This window comes from Anomaloglossus baeobatrachus, chromosome 3, assembly GCF_048569485.1.
Source record: "Anomaloglossus baeobatrachus isolate aAnoBae1 chromosome 3, aAnoBae1.hap1, whole genome shotgun sequence".
In the NCBI taxonomy this organism is placed as follows: domain Eukaryota; kingdom Metazoa; phylum Chordata; class Amphibia; order Anura; family Aromobatidae; genus Anomaloglossus; species Anomaloglossus baeobatrachus.
Genome location: NC_134355.1, coordinates 258726023 through 258752383, shown reverse-complemented (window position 1 = coordinate 258752383; position 26361 = coordinate 258726023). Strand labels below are relative to the sequence as shown.

The following is a 26361-nucleotide window of genomic DNA, read 5'->3' as shown; positions in this document are numbered from 1 at the left end:
TTCTTTTGAATCCTCCCCTGCCCAGGAGATGTGGTATGATCACATACACGGCCATTACATAATACACAGCAGTGGCACATTTATAAGATTATCTCAGCATAGGAACATTTTTTTTAAATACATCTAATTGTGGAACTTATTATTATTCTATTATTCCGAAATCTTTTGATTAAATTAACTTTGTAGGATATCTGTCACATGATTCATGCTACCCAAGCCACGCACAACAGCAAAAAACATAAAGATCCAACAGGGACAGTTAAGATCAGTCAGATGCAGGTGTGCACATCTGGAGAGGCTTCTCAGTGACCTGGAGCAGGGCAGGGAGAAGCTTAATTGGAGTCGTCTCCTCTCTCCTGGACAGATCTTTAGGCTAGGTTCACACACTGCGTTTTTTTGACGCTGCGTTTTTGTGCATTTTTTGAGGCAAAAACTGCACAAAAACGCACCCGCGTCAAAAAAACGCACGCGTTTTGCCGCGATTTGGTGCGTTTTTTGCTGCGTTTTGCTGCGTTTTTGCTCACTGCGTCTTTATGCGTTTTTTATCAGTGAACAAAAAAAAAGGTCTGATGTCATTTCCTTCTTCAATATGTTCTTCATTCTCCAATAGTGTATGCAGAAGAGCAGACAGCTGCAGAACTACAAAGCTCAGCATACTCCATCCAATAGTGTATGCAGGAGAGCAGACAGCAGCTGCAGAACTACAGGGCTCAGCATGCTCCATCCAGGACTGTATGCTTGAGGGAGAGTCAGGGGGAGCAGACCTACAAGGCTCAGCATCCTCCATCCAATAGTGTATGCAGGAGAGCAGAAAGCAGCTGTCAAACTACAAGACTCAGCATCCTCCTTCCAGGACTGTATGCAGGATTTCTATGCCCCCCCAAACAAAAAAAATGACATGGGCTTCGCCATATTTTTGTATGCTAGCCGGGTACAGCAGGCAGGTACGGGCTGCCCCCAACCCCTAGCTGCCTATTTGTACCCGGCTGGGAACCAAAAATATAGGGAAGCCCTTTTTTTTAAATTATTTCATGAAATAATTTTAAAAAAAAATGACGTGAGCTTCGCCCAATTTTTGAGTCCAGCCGGGTACAACTAGGCAGCTGGGGATTGGAATCCACAGTGCAGGGTGCCCATGCTTTCTGGGCACCCCCGCTGTGAATTGCAGTCCCGCAGCCACCCCAGAAAATGGCGCTTTCATAGAAGCGCCATCTTCTGGCGCTGTATCCAACTCTTCCAGCTGCCCTGATGCCGGGTGGCTCGCTGGGTAATAATGGAGTTAGGGCTAGCTGTATAGCTGGCCCTAAACCCGAAATTCATGGTGTCACGCCAATATTAGACATGGCCACCATGAATTTCTAGTAAAGATAAAAAAAAAACACAACACACAGAAAAATATTTTTATTAGAAATAAAACACAACACAATTAGTGACTCCATCTTTATTGAAATAAAGAACCCCCCCTCCGCAGTAATCCTGGGTCAGGGTCCCGCGCCGTCCAATCCGGATCCAATATCATCTGATCGGTTTGCTGGAAGGCAAAGCGATCAGATGATGTGTCAGGATCAAGTGCCTGAATCCCATCACACATCAGCTGATTGTATAAAAGCCGTTTATACGATCAGCAGATGCATCGGTGCAAAAAAAAAAAAAAATACTCACTTATGTGCTGATTACCGGCAGCTCCTGGAGCGGGAGTCTGATCCTGTCCGATCGCTGCAGCAGCTGCCGGTAATCAGGGATGAAGTCTCCTGACACATCCGCTGATACCGGCCGGGCGCCCGCGTTACCGCGATACTTACGATCACCTGATGCATCAGGTGACTGCATCAGGTGATCCATCGCCAGGTCCTGCATCCATCGGAGGTTTCCCGGCCGTCTGCACACAGCCGGAGCGGGGGTGGCGATACCGTGAGAGGAGATGGGAGCAGGCATGGCACCGGGAGGCTGCAGACAGGTGAGTATAATTTATTTTTTTTTTCTACTGTTAACTTTTGTTTTTTCACAGCCGCTTCCACCTCCCGCCCAGACATGGCGCCGCACGGCAGCATACATGCACAGGACGGGAGGTGGAAGCGGCGGTGACGGTACCGGGAGGATTCACGCTTCTGTATATACTGACAGAAGGAATCCTCTTCCTGTACACGTCACTTTACTACCCACCTCCTGCGTTTATAGCTGCGTTTTTGGTCTTAGAAACACACCAAAACGCAGCTATTTGCGTTTCTCATTGCGTCTTTCAACATCCCGTTGAACTCAATGGATGAAAAGCGCAGTGAAAAACGCGGGAATAATTGACATGCTGCGATTTTGTGGCACCACAAAAACGCAGCTGAAAAAAAACAGATGTGTGCGGACAGCAAAAATGAAAACTCATAGACTTTGCTGGGGAAGCAAAGTCCTGCAGTTTTGAAGCCAAAAACGCACCCGAAAAACGCACTGTGCGCACATAGCCTTAAACTGTTTTATCTAAAATGAAACCTTTATATAACACTTTAAATTCTGAAAATTCTTTCTCTGATACCACCTTCCAATAACAGTTTTCTTTTCAGTGACCAAATTTCACATGACCATATTATCCTGTAACCCCTTCTTATGTACAATACCATGTAATCAATGGTGCTCTAAAAAGAAATAATAATTTTATTTTTATATCCACTACCTCCTACAGGACATATCCATTCTATATAACTTTTAAATACAGACTGACGTATGTCGGAGCAGCTGGTAATTGTAGTAATGTGACATTGCTCGTCTGTGGAGCATACATCACTGCAGCCGCACTAAATGTTTATGGCAAAGACACAATTTTTTTATTGGAAAGCTTTTTATTTTTTCCCTACTGATTTGCAGTGATGTTTGAAACCTTTCCATATTTATTGAAATCCACAAACACTATCAGGTAGCTGCCACCAGGGGGAGCCTAGATGACGAGATTAAAGATAACTGCATTATTAAGTTCAGCAGGAGCTATACAGTGTACTGCTTGTATTTATACACCAAGATTGTACCATATATATGATATATATGATTAATGTTGATATATACATATATATATATATATATATATATATATATATATATATATATATATATATATATATATATATGCTGTGTATATATGTATATATATATATATACCGTATATATATATTATATGTCTATATACTGTGTATATATGTATATGTGTGTGTATATATATATATATATATATATATATATATATATGAACAACGACAAGGCAGAGTCCAGCAATAACGTGAGCAATCCAGGATGCTGTTAAAAAAAATTTCCTTCTTTTTATTCATAAATTCATTAAAATATGATGGTCCAAGCAATTCAGAACAGCATTATCGCAGGAAAATAGCGCAGATAGGACTACGCGTTTCAGCGGTAAAATCCGCCTTCTTCACGGTCCAGAATCTGATCTGCTTTCCAAACATAGAACCTTATATACATCTCACTCCCATCAGGGTAATTACAAACATGTGTGAGAGATTTAAAAACATAAGCTAGAAAAGCAAATCAAACATGTAAGCTATCCGCATATTAATCAATATACAGCATGCATAAGAGTTATAAGGAAAGGATTCAGCATTTTGGAGAACAATACAATCAGAAAATCCAATAACCTGACCATAAAATTATTTTTCAAGTGATACAAAAGCATAACACAGTAGTAATAGCCAGCAACGTATAATGCAACAATGTATCAATAGTGCATAATGATATCCATACGATTGTTAAAGCCCTGTGGCATGCGGGTCCCCAGCTCAAATATCCACCTACTCTCTCTTGCAAGCACTTTTTTATGAAAATCTCCCCCTCTCAATGGTTTTTTTACATGCTCTATGCCCATAAAAGAAAAACCGCGTAAATCCCCATTGTGCTTTTTTGAAAAATGTCGGGATACTACTGATGCACCAACCATTGGCAAATTGCTAGCATCTGAAAGATGTTTGCGGATTCTGGTTTTGAGGGGGTTCATCGTGCAACCTACATATTGCATGCGGCATATATTGCAATTAATTAGATAAACTACATTCTCCGTATTACAGTTTATAAAATCTTGCGATGTGGTGGGGTTATATCCCTCTATCCCCCATCACATCACGATACGATGTATCACATATTATTTGTCCAGATACAGTAATTACGAGGATTCCATCCAGAAGTTTCTTGTTTCTTCAATTCAGTTTCTTTTAAGTCATAATTATTTTTCGTTTGATGAGAGATACTTCCTCCAGACACAAGACGTGAGCATGGGCGCTAAGTTTTCACCTTCCCTAGCTAACCTGGTTATGTCCGTGTGGGAGGAAAATTATATTTTTAACATTGATAACCCATACAAGGATAATATTGTTTGGCTGGGTAGATTTATTGATGATCTGATATTTGTCTGGAGGGGTAGTCTCTCATCTACGAAGGTTTTTTTTTCTTATTTGGATTTGAATGATTTCAATCTAAAATTTACGAGTAGTGGTCATGAGGTATCAACAAACTTCTTGGACTTAAAATTGACCGCAGATTTGGACAGAAATAAGGTTTTGATATCTCCCTATAAAAAATCTACTGCATGCAATAGTATTTTAATGGCTTCCTCTAATCATCCCAAACATGTCATTCAGAATATTCCTGTGGGGGAGCTTATTAGACTAAAAAGGAATACCACATCTAGTGATAGATTGGAGGAAGAAATTGAAATAACTTGTAACAATTTAAAAAAAAGGGGGTATCCCAATTGGTCTTTGGAGAGAGCCAAGAAAAAAATAGCAGGCATTGATAGGGTTAAGCTGTTGGATTCTACTAAGAAAAAAAGACAGTTTGACTCCAAAAAATCTGGGGTAGTTTTCAGCACCAACTATAGTCCTCAGTTTAATTCTGTCAAAATTATCAGAAAATATCTTCCGTTATTATCTCAGAATGATATTTTGAAAAACATTGTGGAAAATAATATTGCCTTTGTGGCAAAAAGAGCCCCAACCTTAGCTACATTATTATCACCTAGCATGTTCAAAGATCCAGACAAAATCTCCCCTAGCAATTGGTTGAAAACAATAGGATTTTTTAAATGCGGTGCCAATATTTGTAAGTGCTGCGGTTTTGCTAATAAGTCTAAAATATTTACATCTATTTCCAATGAAAAACAGTTTAATGTTCGTTCTTTTATAAACTGTAATACGGAGAATGTAGTTTATCTAATTAATTGCAATATATGCCGCATGCAATATGTAGGCTGCACGATGAACCCCCTCAAAACCAGAATCCGCAAACATCTTTCAGATGCTAGCAATTTGCCAATGGTTGGTGCATCAGTAGTATCCCGACATTTTTCAAAAAAACACAATGGGGATTTACGCGGTTTTTCTTTTATGGGCATAGAGCATGTAAAAAAACCATTGAGAGGGGGAAGATTTTCATAAAAAAGTGCTTGCAAGAGAGAGTAGGTGGATATTTGAGCTGGGGACTCGCATGCCACAGGGCTTTAACAATCGTATGGATATCATTATGCACTATTGATACATTGTTGATTATATGTTGCTGGCTATTACTACTGTGCTATGCTTTTGTATCACTTGAAAAATAATTTTATGGTCAGGTTATTTGATTTTCTGATTGTATTTTTCTCCAAAATGCTGAATCCTTTCCTTATAACTCTTATGCATGCTGTATATTGATCAATATGCGGATAGCTTATATGTTTGATTTGCTTTTCTAGCTTATGTTTTTAAATCTCTCACACATGTTTGTAATTACCCTGATGGGAGTGAGATGTATATAAGGTTCTATGTTTGGAAAGCAGATCAGATTCTGGACCGTGAAGAAGGCGGATTTTACCGCTGAAACGCGTAGTCCTATCTGCGCTATTTTCCTGCGATAATGCTGTTCTGAATTGCTTGGACCATTATATTTTAATGAATTTATGAATAAAAAGAAGGAAAAAAATTTTAACAGCATCCTGGACTGCTCACGTTATTGCTGGACTCTGCCTTGTCGTTGTTCACATTTGTATGGATGGACTCCTACGTCCTGATCCGGGCACAACTGAGTTAACCAGGTCAGCTGAGGTTCCAGGTGATTCACAGGAGTGAGCTGGTCTACATTGTTGGACTTATATATATATATATTAGTGATGAGCGAGTATGCTTGTTACTACTCGGTACTCGCACGAGTATCACTGTACTTGGGCTACTCGGCGGGTACCGAGTAATTTCGCGATACTCATGCTGTACTCGTGGTCTTCATCCCTGCATGTTGGCGCTCTTTTGAGAGCCAGCCCTCATGCAGGGATTGGCTGGCAGACCACTGCAATGCCACAGCCCTGTTAGTTGTGGAATTGCAGTGATTGGCCGGCCTGCACAGCGTGACCGAGCCTTTATACCGGCGGGCGCGCTGTGCTCTGCACACAGCCATCTCATATTCCCTGCTTTCCCCGCCCACAGGCGCCTATGATTGGTTGCAGTGAGACACGCCCCCACGCTGAGTGACAGGTGTCTCACTGCACCCAATCACAGCAGCCGGTGGGCGTGTCTATACTGTGCAGTAAAATAAATAAATAATTAAAAAAACGGCATGCGGTCCCCCCAATTTTAATACCAGCCAGATAAAGCCATATAGCTGAAGGCTGGTATTCTCAGAATGGGGAGCCCCACGTTATGGGGAGCCCCCCAGCCTAACAATATCAGTCAGCAGCCGCCCAGAATTGCCGCATCCATTAGATGCGACAGTTCTGGGACTGTACCCGGCTCTTCCCGATTTACCCTAGTGCGTTGGCAAATCGGGGTAATAAGGAGTTAATGGCAGCCCATAGCTGCCACTAAATCCTAGATTAATCATGTCAGGCGTCTCCCCGAGATACCTTCCATTATTAATCTGTAAATTACAGTTAAAAAACACACACACACGAAAAATCCTTTATTAAAAATAAAAAACAATAACAAAGTCCCTCATCACCAATTTATTAACCCCGACAAAGCCTCCATGTCGGGCGTACTCCACAGTCCTCCAGCGTCGCATCCAGCTCTGCTGCATGAAGGTGACAGGAGCAGCAGAATACACTGCCGCTCCGGTCAGCTTCGCACAGCAACTGAGGTGAGTAGCGCGATCAGCTGCTGTCAGTCAGGTAACTCACGGCCACTGCTGGATCCAGTGGTGGCCGCGATTAACCTCAGTGACAGCTCAGCTGATTGCTATACTCACCACAGTTGCTGCGTGGAGCTGACTGGAGCGGCGGTGAGTAGTGCGATCAGCTGAGCTGTCACTGAGGTTACCCGCTGTCACTGGATCCAGCGGTGGCCGCGATTAACCTCAGTGACAGCTCAGCTGATCGCTATACTCACCTCAGTTGCTGCGTGGAGCTGACCGGAGCGGCGGTGAGTAGCGCGATCAGCTGAGCTGTCACTGAGGTTACCCGCGGCCACCGCTGCATCCACCGCTGGATCCAGGTAACCTCAGTGACAGCTCAGCTGATCGCGCGGCTGTCTTCAGTTGCTGCGTGGAGGTGACAGGAGCGGCGGTGTATTCTGCAGCTCCTGTCACCTTCATGCAGCACAGCTGGATGCGACGCTGGAGGACTGTGGAGTAAGCCGGACATGGAGGGTTTGTCAGGGTTAATAAATTGGTGATGAGGGACTTTGTTAGTGTTTTTTATTTCTAATAACGGATTTTTCGGGTGTGTGTGTTTTTTAACTGTAATTTACAGATTAATCATGGAAGGTATCTCGGGGAGACGCCTGACATGATTAATCTAGGATTTAGTGGCAGCTATGGGCTGCCATTAACTCCTTATTACCCCGATTTGCCAACGCACTAGGGTAAATCGGGAAGAGCCGGGTACAGTCCCAGAACTGTCGCATATAATGTATGCGGCAATTCTGGGCGGCTGCTGACTGATATTGTTAGGCTGGGGGGGCTCCCCATAACGTGGAGCTCCCCATCCTGAGAATACCAGCCTTCAGCCGTTTGGCTTTATCTGGCTGGTATTAAAATTGGGGGGGACCGCACGCCGTTTTTTTAAATTAGTTAATTATTTATTTCACTGCACAATATACACACACCCACCGGCTGCTGTGATTGGGTGCAGTGAGACACCTGTCACTCAGCGTGGGGGCGTGTCTCACTGCAACCAATCATAGGCGCCGAAAAGCAGGAAAGCAGGGAATACGAGAGTGTTTAATGAGCGGCCGGCTTTTTCAAAAGAGGAAAAGCCGCCGGAGTTTAGTGAACAGCTGTGCAGCGCCGCGGCAGTGATCGGGGAACGGTAAGTAAGAGAGAGGGGGGAGAATGACCGACAGACTGTGAGAGGGGGACAGACAAGACAGAGAGAGACCGACAGAGCGAGACCGCCCGACGGGAGATAGAATGAAAAAAAAAATGACCGACATCGCTAGTAAAAAGCACAAAACGTGCGTTTTGGACATCGGAGTGCCACACAATGTTTTACGTAAAATCTTTCATGTATTAATCTCAAAAAGTAACATACACCAGCTCTATCTCACTATTGGGTATGTGCCCTTAACATTTCCGCCATGAAAATTCATTTTGGTGTCATTTTTGAAGGTTTTCTGGTGAGTCCGTAAAAATGGCGTAAAACTCGGACAAAATTGTTCACAGCTGTGACTTTTGAGTGATAAATGCTTCAAGGGATCTTCCCCATGCTGTTGCCATGTCATTTGAGCACTCTTCTGAGACTTTTGTGACATTTTTAGGGTTTCTACATGCTGCCGGGGGTCATTTCAGAAAAATACTCGGGTCTCCCATAGGATAACATTGGGCTCGGTGCTCGGGCCAAGTACACGAGTATCTTGGGATGCTCGGCCCGAGCCTCGAGCACCCGAGCTTTTTGGTACTCGCTCATCACTAATATATATATATATATATATATATATATATATATATATATCTCTATATCTATATATATATATATCTTAATCAGTTAATCAGAGGTTCCTGGAGACAATTCCCTGCGCTAGTCTTAATAAATCTCTCAATTGTCTCTTTAGCCAAAAAAGACTGATGAGCTGACATTGCAATATCATGGGGAGTTATGTGTGAGAATCAGGCTTGAGATACCTCCAGTTTCCAGAACATTCCTGTATGAGCATATGTCAGATGGTAAGAAGCTTAACTCTTTAACTACTTGGAAATATATCAATTTTTTTTTTCCTCTCCCTCTACCAAGAGCCATAATGTTAAAAAAAAAAAAAAAAAAATATCATTACAAAGAGCCATATGAAAATGGACTGATAAATGGAAGTAAAGCTTTGGGATTCGTTACAAATAAAGCAAGCACGAATATTTACTATTCGCCATCACTATTTCTATTTATTATATCTTTTCATGGGACAACACAGAAGTTATGACATTTTAATGCAGCCATTAATGTCAAAACAGCTGGCAATAAAAGTGAGTACACCCCTAAGTGAAAATGGACAAATTCTGCACAAAGTGTGAACATTTTGTGTGGCCATTATTTCAACACTGCCTTAACTTTCTATAGAATGGAGTTCACTAGAGCTTCACTGATGTTTTTGGATCCTCTTCCATCCTCTATAATGACATCACGAAGCTGGTAGGTAGATGTTAGAGATCTCGCCCTTTTTAATCTTTCCGTTTGAGGATGCCCCACAGATGCTCAATAGGGTTTAGGTCTGGAGACCTGGTTTGCCAGTCCAGCAACTTTATCCTCAGTTTCTTTTGCAAGGCAGTAGTTGTATCGGAGGTGAGTTTGAGGTTATTATCATGCTAGAATACGAAGGGAGGGAATCATGCTCTTTCTTAGTATGTCATATTACATGTTTACATTGATGATTCCCTCAATGAACTGCAGCTCCCCATAGCTGGCAGCACTCATGCAGCCTCAAATTATGACACTCCCACCACCATGCTTGACTTTAGGCAAGAAATACTTGTCTTTGTGCTCCTCACCTGGTTACCTCAACGCACGCTTGATTTTATCTGAACCAAATAAGTTTCTTTGTCTCATCATGCTGCTAGTCATGGTTCCAGTAATCTAGGTTCTTAGTCTGCTTGTCTTCAGCAAACAGTTTGCGAACTTTCATGTGTATCATCTTATATCAGATAGCAGGAGAAAAGCAGGTTTAAATACGGTGCCAAACCACAGGAGTCCAGATGATGTTATTAAATTACTTCCCTTTATTTTCACAAGTCTACACGTTTCGAGGACATATCCGTCCTCTTCCTCAGGACAATGTACAGAGAATACTATATCATATATATAGATATAGTATTCTCTGTACATTGTCCTGAGGAAGAGGACGGATATGTCCTCGAAACGCGTAGACTTGTAAAAATAAAGGGAAGTAATTTAATAACATCATCTGGACTCCTGTGGTTTGGCGCGGTATTTAAACCTGCTTTTCTCCTGCTATCTGATATATTTCTTCATTGCGGGACTGCTGCCTTCCACGCTACATATATGCTTGCTAAGGGGTTGTGACTGGCACCACCCTACCAGGTGAGAGCTCTTATTTGCATTCACCCCCTTGTGTCATACCGGGTAAGATCCTATTGCGCCTTCTTCTTTCCACAGCTTCTTTTGCCATGTGTATCATCTTAGAAGAGGCTTCCTTTTTTGGCCGATGGTCCATACAGACCAATGTGATGCAGTGTTCGTCATATGGTCTGAGCACAGACAGGCTGACCTCCCAAGTCCTTTAACCTCTGCAACAATGCAGGTAGCAATCATATGTCTATTTTTAAAAGACAATCTCTAGCTATAACGCTGAGCATGTGCACTCAGCTTCATTGGTCAACAATGGCGAGGCCTGTTCTGAGTGGAACCTGTCTTGTTAAACCACTATATGGTCTTGGCCACTGTGCTGCAGCTAAGTTTGAGGGTGTTGGCAATCCTCTTAAAGCCTAGGCCACCTTTATGTAGAGCAACAATTCATTTTTTCAAATCCTCAGAGAATTCTTTGCCATGAGGGGCCATGTTGAACTTCCAGTGACCAGTATGAGCGTGTGTAAGCGAAAACCCCAAATTTATCACACTTGCTCCTCATTCACACCTGAGACCTTGTAACACTAATGTGTCACTCGGCATCAGGAAGGGAAAATGAATAAATGGGCACAATTTAGCCATTTTTATCTAGTGGTGTACTCACTTTTGTTGCCAGTGTTTTTGACATTAATAGTTGTATTGAGTTATTTAGAGGCAACACGAAATTTACACTGTTTGATACAATGTAAAGTAGTCAGTGTACAGCTTGTATAATGTGTCATATCTTCAGTGTTGTCCCATGAAAAGATGTAATAAAATATTTACAAAAATGTTAGGGGGTGTACACACTTTTGGGATATGTTGTATGACATTTTAATCACTTTTAAGTGCATTATTTTTTTAGTTAGTGAAGTTGTCAAAAAATGCAATTCTTTCTCTCTTTACCATGTTTACCTTACATGTTAAGTGACCCTGGATGTTTGTTTTTTTACATCCTAATGGGGCAAAGGGTTAAGGTGATACAGAATATAATGCACTAGTAAAATCACATGTATTACTTTTATTAACTTTTGTTCATGATACAGGATCAGATGTAAAACCCTATGAAGTGGTCCAGCTCCATCTTGTAATTAAAAGTGCCTGCAATTTGGCATTGAGACCAGATGGTTTTCTAAGTCCTTTTGTTAAGAGGTAAATAATTTGGCAGATCATATTTTCAACTTTTATTGTCCAAATTGGCAGAATATTTATATACTTTGGTCTATTTTTTTATTTGACTAGTTGTCTTGTCCTACCAAACAAGCAAGACATAAAACAAAGGGCTCCAGTATTGAGAAGACAGCCCTGTCCAGAATGGAATCACACGATCATTTACAATATAGCAAATCCAAGTGATCTCCGGATATCTCGACTGGATCTAACTGTATGGGATCAAGGACTGAATGAGCGATTTCTTGGTGGAATCAGTTTGAGCACAGGTGAAGTATAATCATTTCACATGTACCCTCAAATGTGTGAAAATGGCCTTTGAAATTAGGTTTATTTATTCTAGCGCCCTATAATCTGGAAAATCTGATAGTCCAACATTCAATTGTCATTCAAGCTGAGTTTTCCTTAAATAATGTAATCGCATAATTAATCAGGAAAGGGATTTGTCTGATCAAAGACATCCCATTATATGAGCGATACCACAGTGATCAGCTGAACAACTCCTCAGTCCACTGACAAAGAAAGAGAGGAATTTGCCATTTTCTGTTCTTTCCCTGCAGCGCTCATACAAAGGAAATAGGTATTATATGCAGAAATTCAACTGAATAGTCACATGGCGGGTGAAATTAGTATTGAACACATGACCAATTTCATAATAAATGTTTCTAAAGGTGCACACAGGCAAAGAAATCAAATTATAGATGTCCATAAATTAACTTATGTGTTATGAGAAATTACACAGGGAAAAAGTATTGAACACATGAAGAAAGGGCAGTGCAAAAAGCTATGGAGCGTCATGATACCAGCTAAATCTAGCAGTAATTAGAAAGCAATCCTGCCACTATGTGAAATATAATATCAAATGGTTCAACTGATGGCCTATAAAAAGGAGTCTCATTACCAAGGTGAAACACAAGAAACATCCTGTGATGAGTCATACCAGTGAGCTGCCTCAAGACCTTTGCAACCTTATTGTTGTAAAACATACTTATGGCATTGGTTAAAGAAGAATTTCTGAACCGCTGAAGGTTCCAATGAGCACTGTTGTGGTCATAAACTAGAACATAATTTCACCATGAGGGCTCATTCAGATGGCCATTCCGTTTGTCCTGCTCAGTTTCTGTTTTTTTGTGAACCTACTGACAGGACCATCTTTTCTATGTCTTTCATGTAAGATCGGATGGCACACGGAAGCACTTCTGTGTGCATCAGTTCCTACAAAAAAACACATTGGATGCCGTATGTGCGTTCCATTATTATGGAACATGTCCTATTCTGTTCCATAATAACGGACCGTGACTCAATAAAAGTCAATGGGTCCGCAAAATCCCCGGAAGCCACACGGAAGCACTTCTGTGTGACTTCCGTCGGGTACCCCTGCAGTCTGTGTCCCGCTCCCCATCAGCCCCGCAGCTGCTTGCACTGCAGTGTGTAAGCATCTGCCCACACAGCAGTGTCAGCAGCTGCTGGATGACGAGCGCCAACATTAGGAGGTTAGCAAAGTTCATTACCTGCTGTGATGAAGTCTGCTGCACTCCTGACGTCAGCGCTCCTCACTGACTTCCATGCCCGCTGTTCACTCACATCAAGTCTCGCGTGCGGCCCGAGACTGTGACTAGTGGTGACGTCATGGGCTTCCTCGATACTTCGCTGTAAACGCAGCGGACAATGAAAGTCAGTGACTAGCGCTGACATCAGGAATGCAGCGATCACCACAGGTAATGATCTGAGCTAACCTCTTGATGGCAGCACTTGTCATCCCCTGCGATGACCTTGGCTGACCTATTGCTATTAGCTCAGGTCACTGCACTGCTCTCCCAGCCAATGGGGAACATTCTGTTCTTCATTGACTAGGACAGTGAGTATGGGACCCCCTTATTAATTTATGCCGGACCCGGATTTGTTTTTTCTTTTCAATAAATTGGTGAAAGAGGGAATGTGTTGCGGAGTGTTTTTTCAAATAAAAATGTATTTGTTGTCTATTTTTTTTTTTGTGATTACTGACTGGGTTTGTGATGTCGGGTATCTGATAGACGCCATGACATCACAGCCTCTGGGCTTGATGCCAGGTGACTTTACACAGCTGGTATCAACCCCATATATTACCCCATTTGCCACCACACCAGGGCATTCGGGATGAGCCAGGTACAGTCCTGGAACTGTCGCATCTAATAGATGTGGAAATTCCATCCAGCTGCTGGCTGATATTTTTAGTCTGGGGGGCTCCCAATAACAAGGGTCTCACCAGCCTGAGAATACCAGCCAGCAGCTATGAGGCTTTATCTTGGATGGTATCAAAATTGGGGGGTACCTCATGCCATTTATTTTTTTAAATTATTTATTTATTGTACTGTACAATGTAGACCCGCCCACCGGCAGCTGTTATTGGTTGCAGTCAGACATCTGTCACTCAGCGTGGGGGCGTGTCTGACTGTAACCAGTCACAGACGGGGGGAGGATTGAATATGTATGTGTGACACCCTGGCAAAACCAGGAAGTCACACAGCAGGCCCCCGCACAACACCATCCCCCACAGGGTTACATACAGCCGACCTGAAACCCTAGTCACCCCCCTCAGGGCAAGACAGGCACACCAGTGGGCGGGACCAGGCAGTTAGGAAACGCCCACTTAGGGGTCTAGACAGCCCTGGGCGGGAAAACGAGGAGATTGATGTTATAGTTCAAGTTGAGAGGAGTGGAGGCTGGGGCTAGGTGTAGCTCCAGCAGAGGAGAAGCTCAAGTTGAACAGTGCCAGGGTTGGAGCCCTAGTACCTTGGCTAGGTGGCAGACGGTGGTCTCCATCGGCAGGCGACGGGAAGACTGCACCCGGAGAGACGAGGTGGACCGTGACAAGGTTGGAGCCCGCTGGTACCGACATCAGAGACCCGACCCGGAAACCGTGCACAGAGGGGGTACTCGGACCCTGAAACCAGGACCGGAACCAACGGCCTAGCTAATCAACCGATTGAGGGTAGGATTATAGGTCCTGTCCCAACCAAAGTCCCAAAAGCAGACAACCACCCACAGATAGGGCAACCGCCAGGGCCCATAGTTCCCACGTGTCAGTGTCAGTGGGCACGACTCCTCAGGTACACAACAAGCCGGGAGCGGACTCCCGTGTTCCATACCGGGAAGTCCAACACAAGCAAACACAGTGCAGAGGGAAAAGACGGCGACCACCAGCCCGGGTGGGGGACCAGAGTACAGCTGGCCGCGGCGGCCGGCCACCAGCACCTTGGTTTACCAAAAGACTCGTGTGATTAATTTAATTGTGAGTAACCAAACATCCCCTGGTACGTCCGGGCACGCAAGCCCCTGCCATCGCTATACCATGCACAGAGACACTGGATTCTGGGGCAACCATCCCTACCCACGGAGGGTTTAATATCCAGCTGCCACTACATCTCCCCAGGGTGTCCCACAACAGCTGCGGTGGTGTCCCACTTCACCACACACCGTGGGTGGCGTCATGAACTGAATACGGCCAAGGCCGTACAACTACATCCCCCTTTTCGTTTGGAGTGTCCACATGACTCCTGGGTCCGGAGGATCCCTCGAGCCACATAGTGGGTCCGGATCCGAGCAGTCCGGCTGCTACAGGTCTGGGGGAGGCACATATGAGCCTAATGAGTGGCTATCTCGGGAAGAACAAAGTGCTGCCGCGGGAGCAGTGTGACAGCCGCGCCAGTGATTGGTGAGTATGTAGTGCTTGCTCCTACCCGTTTGCGCCAGATTCTGTTCCCTATAGACTTTATATGGGGACCAGCATCTGGCTAGATGGACTGTATGTAACTCTCATTCTGTTTTTTATGGTCCGCAAAAAAGATGGAAGTCACACGGACCGTATACTGAACGGAATGGGATGGATGTGATTGTCACATGGATGCATCTGTGGAAAAACAGGACCATTTTTTGCAGACTGCAAAAATGGAACGGTCATCTGAATGTAGCCTAAACTGACCATGACCAGGTGGTCCCTGCAAGAGGATAGACAGAGGCATGAAAAAAATTATGAGAAGAATTGTCCAAGAACAAAGGATCACCTGTGGAGAGCTATACAAAGACTTGGTATCAGCAGGTATAACTTTTTCAAAGAAACCAATAAGTAATTCACTTAACCTTCATGACTAGAGATGGGCGGATCCATGAAAGTTTGGTTTGGCGGGTTCAGCTGAACTTTAAATTAAGGTCGGTTTGGGACTTGGGAATTTGATCTGACCCCAATGAAAGTCACTAATTAGGCAGTTCGGGTCTCCACTCTAATGCAGCCAGCCATAAACAGATCACTTCCAGGGGAGGATGGGCGGTGTTTTTCTGTTTCATTTTTTTGGGTGCACACTACATCCGATCATGCTGTTGTTTTACCCCCAGTGTGAGCCGTGGAAACACTGCCAGCAGCTCACACAGGGCTGAGGACAAAGTGTACCAAAACACATCTATGCTCACACAAGAGGTGTTTATTCGTAAAGCACCTGAACTCCAAAACCTCGAGTTCGCTCATCTCTATCCATGACCTGTATGCACACTCACCACTCAGGACTTTTTACTTACCACTCAGTTCTTTTTGCTGAACAAAGAAGATATTAAAGAACGTTTAAACTTTAATTGACAATATTTAGACAAGCATGTGAAATACTGATAGTCTAGTCAGATGAGACCAAAATTCAACTCTTTAGAATCGATAATACACACCATGTTTGAAGGTCAAAAGGCACTACATATCACCCCAAAAATACCATACCAACAGTGAAGTTTGTAGGTGGGAACATGATGGTATTTGGCTGTTTTTCAGCATACGGTATTAATAAACTTCATATAATTGAAGGAAGGATGAATAGAGAAATGTACCAAATGTACCTAGATATTCTTGATAAAAATCTACTGCCATCTACAAGACTGATGAGGAAGAAACGAGGGTGGACATTTCAGCAAGACAATGATCCCAAATTCACAGCCAAGGAAATTCTCAATTGGTTTCAGAAAGAGAAAATAAAGCTGCCCAGCTAATCACCTGACCTGAATCCAATAGAAAATTTATGGAAGAAACTAAGCTCAGAGTTCATAGAAGGAGACAACAGAACTTTGAAGAGTGTTTGTGTGGAAGAATGGACTAAAATCACACCTGAGCAGTTCATGCGACAGGTTTCTCCATACAAGAGGTGACCTGAAGCTGTCATCACCAACAAAGGCTTTTGTATGAAATATTAAATTAATTTCACTAAGTTTCTTCAATACTTTTCCGTGCCGTTTCTCATTACACATCACTAAATTTATGGACATCTATGGTTTGATTCCTTTGACTGTGTGGATTAGATGGGTTGTTACTGAAATCTGGTGTCAATAGCACCTTTAGAAACATACTGTATTTACTTATAAAATTAGTTACAGTACATGTTGTATACTTATTTCACCCGGTGTATATATTTGGCTGCTATACTAAGCCTAGATAGATGGATAGGTAGATATTTCATCCCCTCAATTGTAAAGTGCTATATGTTGGCAGTATATAAATAAAATTAGTATTATTATTACTATTTATTCCTAGTTGTTGTAGCTACAGTTACATTGCAGAGCTGAATATGTGGTTTTAAAGATGATGCGTTCTCTTTTAGGTGACGAGAATGGCGCCAGTTACTGCCACCAATCGGCACATCTTTGGGAGCAGCTGCTCAGTACACCCAATGAATGGATGGAAGAGACTCTTGTGTTACAAGCCAACAAGGGGGCTTTTTATTTTTAATCTTCCCATCCAAGCAGCACTTATTGATTTGCCATATTTCAAGTTTATGTACTAATACATGGAAACAATATTCCATTCTTATTGCTCTGATTTTTCCTTCCCCTATAAATCAAGGAAAAGATAATTCAATCTAAAGTGCCATTAAATGAAGAATGATAAAGTTACAAATGTTTGTGACATTGCAAATCATTAAATCTTTTCTATAATATATTATAATTAACCCTGTGGCTTAAGGCCATTACTAGTCCATACACCATTTGTATAAAGCACAGATGAAATCTAAACTCTGATTGTATAGTTTGTACATTTGGATATGTTAAGCTGACAACATCATCAGTGTTTGTTTTGGTTTACTGTTAATCGATATAGGTGACATTACAATGCGGATATGTGGCTTTACCTGTTCGGTTTGTTTTACTCTATTACTGATCTTAAGATTTGACTTGTCTATTGTCATAGGCTTTATAGCATCATGAATTGACAACTTTAGTTGTTTGTTATGCAGAAAAAGTTGCAAGTTCCGCAAAATTTCGGACAATTTTTGCATATCTTTCTTTACTCTATAGTATAAAATTTAAGATAAGTGACTTTATATTACCATAACCAATGGATAACAATGTTTTGCCATGAAGACTCCTTTGGATTATTAATATGACACACGGATACAGACTCGCACTAGAGGGCATTCTTTCCTATATGTAAAATTATTTTGCGGTGAAGTGTTAATATTATAAGACAAATCCCAAATTTAGAGATAAAAAAAGAAAAGAAAAGAAGTCCGTTTTATAATCCGGTGGTGTCGTACCGGGGAGGTGGGGCGGCAGTGGTGGAGCAGGGTCGGAGGAGGCAGGGGCGGTGCTAAAGTATGGTGATGCTGCGGGCGGTGCAGAGGGGGGCCAGATGCTCACTGTGGGCTGCGGCGCTGTGGCAGCCGGCACTGCTCGGTACTGTGGTTGTCTGCGTTGCTTGGTGCTGGGCAGCCGACAGTGCTGGGCCATCCGGCGCTGCTTGGTGCTGGTGCTCGCTGTGGGCGGGGAGGCACTTGCCATTCTGAAGATGTCAGCAGTGTGGGCCTCAAAGAAATGGTGGCCAGAGTCTGCGCGTGCGCAGATGAGAGCTTGAGCCGAGAGCTCCATCTGCGCATGCGCCTACTCTGGGCACCAATAATTGAAGCTCTTACAGCAGACATCTTCAGAATAGCCAGAGCCTCGCTGCCTGGCGCACAGAACATCGATGCCCTCTGTACAGTGCCTTGCTGCCACCGCACAGAGCCTAGCTGCCTGCAGCACAGAGCCAGGCCTCACAGAGCAGGGCCACACAGAGCAGCGCCGCCCGCTGCACAGAGCCTCCTGCGACCCCTCTCCACAATCCCCAGTATGCTACATTCAGATTATAAGATGCACCACTTATTTTCCACCCAAATGTTTGGGAGAAAAAGTGTGTCTTATAATCTGAAAAATACAATAGATGTACAACATGGGATCTATAATAACAGCATGGCTGCAACTTATTGTGATAGATTTTCCAGAATATAGGCTTCTGAAATATTCTTCATATAGCACCTGAATAATGTTGTGATAGGGAGTTTAATTTACCCTTATTGTTAGAATATTTTCCACTTCTGAAAAAATCGATTATATTGTGGAGTTGCTTTAAAAACATTTTATATATGTGAAGCAAATGTAATAAAGGGAATTTGTCATCTCTCCTGACATGTCTGTGTCATAAATATGTGCAATATACAGTAACACATTGACATTATGGCAACCTTCTGTTATTATTCCTGGATAACTGAAAATTGAGACCCTGAACACTCCCTTGTCAATAGGTATGTTTTTAAAAAATCTGACTCTGTCCACCCTAATTGGACAGCGTCAGTGTGTGTAAAATGTTGACTGGAGCCTGTCAGTGCAAAATGAGCCTGACAGGTGCTTGGTGTACACTTAGCATGTCTAAACAGTTCAGTGCACCTGTGATGCACTTATGCAAGGGTGAACTATTCTTAATTACACCAGACATACTATTCCATTGTTCAGTAAGGGTACCGTCTCACTAAACGATGTACCAGCGATTCCGACCACGATACGACCTGGTCAGGATCACTGGTGCGTCGTTATATGGTCGCTGGTGAGCTGTCAATCAGGCAGATCTCACCAGCGACCAGCCACCAGCGACTAGTGTAATGATGCTGCGCTTGGTAACCAGGGTAAATATCGGGTAACTAAGCAAAGCGCTTTGCTTGGTTACCCGATATTTACCTTGGTTACCAGCGTACACCACTTACAGACTGCCAGTGCTGGCTCCCTGTATACGCAGCTAGGGTACACATCGGGTTACTAAGCAAAGTGCTTTGCTTAGTTACCCAATAATTACCCTGGCTTTATGTCCATGGAGCCAGCACTAAGCGGTGTGCGCTGGTAACCAGGGTAAATATTGGGTAACCAAGCAAAGCAATTTGCTTAGTTACCCGATATTTACCCTTGCTACGTGTGCAGGGAGCCAGTGCTAAGTGCTGTACGCTGGTAACCAGGGTAAATGTCGGTAACCAAGCAAAGAGCTTTGCATAGTTACCCGATATTTACCCTGGCTACATGTGCAGGAAGCCAGCTCTAAGCAGTATAAGCCCGTAACCAGGGTAAATATTGGGTAACCAAGCAAAGTGCTTTGATTAGTTACCCGATATTTATCCTGGTTAACAGCGTACGCTGTTTACACAGAGTCGGTGCTCGTTGGTCTCCCGCAGTCAAACACGCCGATGTGTGCTGCCCTGCGGGAGACCAACGAGCAAAAAATGAACCAGAACAGTGTGTAACGATCAGCAATTTCACAGCAGGGGCCAGGTTGCTGCTTAGTGTCACACACAGCGAGATTGCTGATGTGGTCACTGGTACATCACAAAACCTGTGACTCCGCAGCGATCTCGCTAGTGATCTTGCTATGTGAGAAGTACCCCTAAGGGTACCGTCACACTTTAGTGACCTAGCGATCTTGCTATGTGAGAAGTACCCCTAAGGGTACCGTCACACTTTAGCGACGCTCCAGCTATCCCACCAGCGATCTGACCTGGTCAGGATCACTGGTGCGTCGCTACATGGTCGCTGGTGAGCTGTCAATCAGGCAGCTCTCACCAGCGACCAGTGACCAGCCACCAGCGACGCGTAGAAGCGATGCTGCGCTTGGTAACTAAGGTAAATATCGGGTAACCAAGCAAAGCACTTCGGTTAGTTGCCCAATATTTACCTTGGTTACCAGCGCACACCGCTTAGCGCTGGCTCCCTGCACTCCTAGCCAGAATACACATCGAGTTAATAAGCAAACCGCTTTGCTTATTTACCTGATGTGTACTCTGGCTACGTGTGCAAGGAGCAGGGAGCCGGCACTGGCAGCGTGAGAGCGGCGTACGCTAGTAACCAAGGTAAATATTGGGTAACCAAGCAAATCGCTTTGCTTGGTTACCCAATATTTACCTTGGTTACAGCTTACCGCAGGCTGCCAGACGCCGGCTCCCTGCACATTCAGATCGTTGCTCTCTCGCTGTCAAACACAGCGATGTGTGCTTCACAGCGGGAGAGCAACGTCCAAAAAATGAAACAGAGCAGTGTGTAATGAGCAGTGATTTCACAGCAGGGGCCAGATCGCTGCTCAGTGTCACACACAGCGAGATCGCTAATGAATGAGGTCACTGGTGCGTCAGAAAAACCGTGACTCAGCAGCGATCTCACTAGCGATCTCGCTATGTGACAAGTATCCCTAAGTCAAGGGACTTGAGCCATTGTTTCCTGTGAGACTGTCAAGTGCCCCTTCTGGTATGCTAATTTGTGGAATACCTGCTGATTACAGATTGCATCAGCCCCCTGCGGTGTACTAGTCTGCATAATTTCGAGGACAATTATGCAGGGTACTTGCACTAAGGAACAGTGAAGGAACAACCATGATTCTCTCTTCCAGTCCTGTGAGGCAAAATGTCATGAAATGGAAGCTGAGGGATATAAAAAGGGGCCTGCTCCTGTCACTGGTGATTCTACAGGACTTTAAGCTAGGGACCATGGTTTCCAACTGGTGGATCACTGAACTGCTCCACTGCCCAACAATAATCCCACTAGTTCATTTGGAGAACCCAGGTTGGGACAATCCGGTCAACTGGCCACATAACTTGCGATGTTCAGTCTGCTTCCTATGCTTGCTTCTATCTACTTTCAGTGGGTGCATGTCAAAAGAGGGTTGCTGCTGTCTGGGGTAGTTGGCCCTGTAAGCCCCAAAGTCACGGAGGTTTTAATCCCTGGCGAGCCAGTGGAAGGGTGAGACTGTCACTTGCACCATTTTTTTGTCCTTGCTGGGAATGTACTGCATGCTGTTGAGTGTTGATGACCCAATAAAGTCTTACTGGAGTGTGGTACCCTCACCCTGTGTTGCCTGAATAATGGTCTGCCTACGGGGAAGGCATACAGGTGCTCGGTGGGATGATGTCTTTCTAAAGACAGCCAGGCCAGCGAACTAAAACGCTCACTGATCTATGTGTCCCCTCACAACTTTCCCCCATTTCCTTGTTTTCCATCTATCTGTGCCATTCTCTGGCTCTTGTAAAGACAGATCTATCAATCATGGAAGAGGTGGGCAGAGAGAAGCAAAATAAGTTGATGGAAGTTGCACTGAACTGCTTGGCAGCACCAATGGTGCAGCGAATACTTTTGCTTACCTGCCATTCATACTTGATTGAATATATATAAGACCATAATAGCACATAAAGGAAGCTGAAAGTACATTACATATTCAGTCTTAATGCTCAACACTCTACACCCATGGCAGGGTCAACATTAGTTGCTCTGCTTCTAAAATGGTTAACATACATGATGCAGAAATTACTGTTTTTTCCCCTATAACTGCTACAACATTAATGAAGATGTAATGGGATTTACCCTGGATCAGAACAATTGCAGCCTATCCTTAGCATAAGCCATTAATATGACAATGACTCTGTCAGCACAGAATGACTGTTCAAACCAAGTACAGGCGCTCGTGCATCATGGCTGGGCAAATGATTTAAATACACCTTCCCACCTGCTTGTTTTCCATCTATCTCCTCCCTTCTCTGGCTCAATGAAGAGGAGAGGGTGGATATTGAGGGAAAACTAGCAGGTGGGAAGGTGTATTTAATTAGCCCCACCATGATGCATGAGTGCTGGAACCTGGTTTGAATAGTCATTCTGTGCCTACAGAGTCCCTATAAATGAGCCAAAGCACTCGTTAAAAGCTACAACCTCTTCTGCTTTGTTTGCCTCTATTCCAGCTGCATTGTGACGACTACTTTATTCACTACGAGGTCCCCATTTGCTACATATCTAACTACTCAGCTTGTTCAACATTAATAACTTCCATTAGAGTGTCCGTAGCTGTATAAATCATACGGTATACCACAAAAGTGAGTACACCCCTCACATTTTTGTACTTTTTTTATATGATTACTTCATAGAATGTAAAGTAGTCAGTATACAACTTGTATAAGAGTGTAAATTTGGTGTGCCCTCAAAATGACTCAACACACAGTCATTAGTGTCTAAACCGCTGGCAAGAATGGTGAGTACACCCCTAAGGCTACTTTCACACTTACGTTGAACGGCATCCATAGCATTGCGTAGTGTGACGCATGCAACGGATGCGTTACATAAAGTGTCACAACGGATGCCACGGATCGTACAAAATAACACAATCCGTTATAGGTTTTTTCCTTGACTTTACACATCCTGACATGCGCAGTTGTGTAAAGACGGATGCGTTAACGGAATCCGTCAAATGACGGATTCTAACGGAATCCGCCACCATAGGCGTCCATTATAAAAACACCGGATGCCAATGGATTCCTGCAGGTTGCGTTTTTTGACACTCTGCCAAGCGCAGAAAAACGCTACATGCAGCGTTCCATCCGGCCGGCGGTCACTGACGGTCAGCGACAAAACAACTGATGCGGCGCGGGGCGGATGCAACGCAAGACCATCCATTGCTATTCGTAGCTAATAGAAGTCTATGAGGAATAAATCGGTTTCCTGCAACGGTTACGATAATTCCTCAAGGTGGTGGATAGCAACGGAAGCCATCCAACGCAAGTGGGAAAGTAGCCTAAGAGTAAATGGTCAGATTGTGCCCAATTAGCTATTTCCCCTTCCTGTTGTCATGACTCATTTGTGTTACAAGGTCTTAGATGTGAATGGGGAGCAGGTGTGTTATATTTGGTGTTATCGCTCACACATACTGGTCAATGGAAGTTCAACATGGCACCTCATGGCAAAGAATTCTCTGAGGATCTGAAAAAAAGAATTGTTGCTCTACGTAAAGATGGCCTAGGGTATAAGAAGATTGCCAAGACCCTGAAACTGAGCTGCAGCATGGTGACTAAGATCATACAGAGGGTTAACAAGAGAGGTTCCACTCAGAACAGGCCTCGCTATGGTAGACCAAAGTGGTTGAGTGCACCTGCTCAGCATCATATCCAGAGGTTGTCATTTCAAAATAGAGGTACAAGAGCTGCTATTGTACCGCCCCGCTGGCTCGGCTTTGACCGCCGAGCCGCTCGGATCCGTGCTCGTACGGTGGGTGGTGGCTCGAGCCTCTCACGGACCCTTGGGTCACTTCGCTCTGCAAGGGAGTTGGCGCTACACGCAGGGACTTGACGGGGTGGTTCCACGGCCGGGGCCGCGGTGGTTTGGTTTGGGATTAGAGTTGAGCGCGGTTCATGGTTCGTGGTTCTCCAGTTCTAGGCTCGAGTGATTTTGGGGCATGTTCTAGATCGAACTAGAACTCGAGCTTTTTGCAAAAGCTCGATAGTTCTAGAAACGTTCGAGAACGGTTCTAGCAGCAAAAAACCAGCTAAATCCTAGCTTGGTTTCTGCTGTAATAGTTTAAGTCACTCTGTGAATCACACTATTATGACATTTCAGTGTATAATGTTCGTGAACAGCGCCTTCAGATCACTGCTGTTTCTATAATGGCGATCGCCATTTTTTTTTTTTTTCTTGTCTTCCTTCCCTAAGCGCGCGCGTCTTGTGGGGCGGGCCAGCATGTCAGCCAATCCCAGACACACACACAGCTAAGTGGACTTTTAGCCAGAGAAGCAACGGCATGTGTGATAGGATGTCCATGTCACATGTCCCTGCATTATAAAACCGGACATTTTCCTCCAGGACGCCATTATCTGCCTTCTGCGTCTTTGGTGTCAGACATCACTGTCGCAGCTCCGTCCTCCTGAGTCCTATCGCCGATACAGCTGTATGCGCTGCATACACAGCGTTAGACAGCTTAGGGAGAGCACTTTCTAGCAGTCCTTTTAAGGGCTCAAACCGGCAGGGTCAGAGAGCCATAGGTGACAGGTCCTGAAAACAGCAACAGCGTCTGTGTAGCCAAGGTCAGGGATTTCCTCCCTGCATTTCACCATTAGGAGGGAATAGAAAGGCAGGCTTCCATTCCTCTACCCAGAGCCCCACAATCCTGGCACTGTACCCTCTTGTCCTCTGCACACTCCAACTCATTATAACTAAGCCATTATACTAGCAAACACTCAGTGTACCTAGTGGCATCCTAAACGTGGCTATTGGACTTTGCTATAGTCCCACTAGTGCAAAGACATTTGCAGAGCACGTCTGCCTGCATTGCAGACTCCAACTCTTTTTAACTAAGCCATTATACTAGCAAACAGTCAGTGTACCTAGTGGCATCCTAAACGTGGCTATTGGACTTTGCTATAGTCCCACTAGTGCAAAGACATTTGCAGAGCACGTCTGCCTGCATTGCACACTCCAACTTTTTTAAACTAAGCCATTATACTAGCAAACAGTCAGAGTACCTAGTGGCATCCTAAACGTGGCTATTGGACTTTTGTCTATTCACACTATTGTAAAGATATTTGCAGCACGTCTGCCTGCATTGCACACTCCAACTCATTATAACTAAGCCATTATACTAGCAAACAGTCAGTGTACCTAGTGGCATCCTAAACGTGGCTATTGGACTTTGCTATAGTCCCACTAGTGCAAAGACATTTGCAGAGCACGTCTGCCTGCATTGCACACTCCAACTTTTTTAAACTAAGCCATTATACTAGCAAACAGTCAGTGTACCTAGTGGCATCCTAAACGTGGCTATTGGACTTTTGTCTATTCACACTATTGTAAAGATATTTGCAGCACGTCTGCCTGCATTGCACACTCCAACTCATTATAACTAAGCCATTATACTAGCAAACAGTCAGTGTACCTAGTGGCATCCTAAACGTGGCTATTGGACTTTTGTCTATTCACACTATTGTAAAGATATTTGCAGCACGTCTGCCTGCATTGCACACTCCACCTTTTTTTAACTAAGCCATTAAACTAGCAAACACTCAGTGTACCTAGTGGCATCCTAAACGTGGCTATTGTACTTTTGTCTATTCACACTATTGTAAAGATATTTGCAGCACGTCTGCCTGCATTGCACACTCCAACTCTTTTTAACTAAGCCATTATACTAGCAAACAGTCAGTGTACCTAGTGGCATCCTAAACGTGGCTATTGTACTTTTGTCTATTCACACTATTGTAAAGATATTTGCAGCACGTCTGCCTGCATTGCACACTCCAACTCTTTTTAACTAAGCCATTATACTAGCAAACAGTCAGTGTACCTAGTGGCATCCTAAACGTGGCTATTGTACTTTTGTGTATTCACACTATTGTAAAGATATTTGCAGCACGTCTGCCTGCATTGCACACTCCAACTCTTTTTAACTAAGCCATTATACTAGCAAACAGTCAGTGTACCTAGTGGCATCCTAAACGTGGCTATTGTACTTTTGTCTATTCACACTATTGTAAAGATATTTGCAGCACGTCTGCCTGCATTGCACACTCCAACTTTTTTTAACTAAGCCATTATACTAGCAAACAGTCAGTGTACCTAGTGGCATCCTAAACGTGGCTATT

At 43.8% G+C, this 26361-nt stretch overlaps 1 protein-coding gene across 2 annotated transcripts in view; it reads left to right on the top strand.

Annotated features, from left to right (window-relative positions):
• Nucleotides 1–19098, top strand: part of SYTL3 (synaptotagmin like 3) — a 232743-nt gene extending 213645 nt beyond the window's left edge. For both annotated transcript variants that reach the window (XM_075338237.1, XM_075338238.1), the window contains exons 13-16: nt 9003–9114; nt 11548–11653; nt 11744–11940; nt 17284–19098. In XM_075338237.1, the coding sequence (XP_075194352.1) occupies nt 9003–9114; nt 11548–11653; nt 11744–11940; nt 17284–17411 (543 nt within the window). In that variant the 3' untranslated portion in view covers nt 17412–19098. The remainder of the gene's footprint in view (nt 1–9002; nt 9115–11547; nt 11654–11743; nt 11941–17283) is intronic.
• Nucleotides 19099–26361: the final 7263 nt, after the last annotated feature.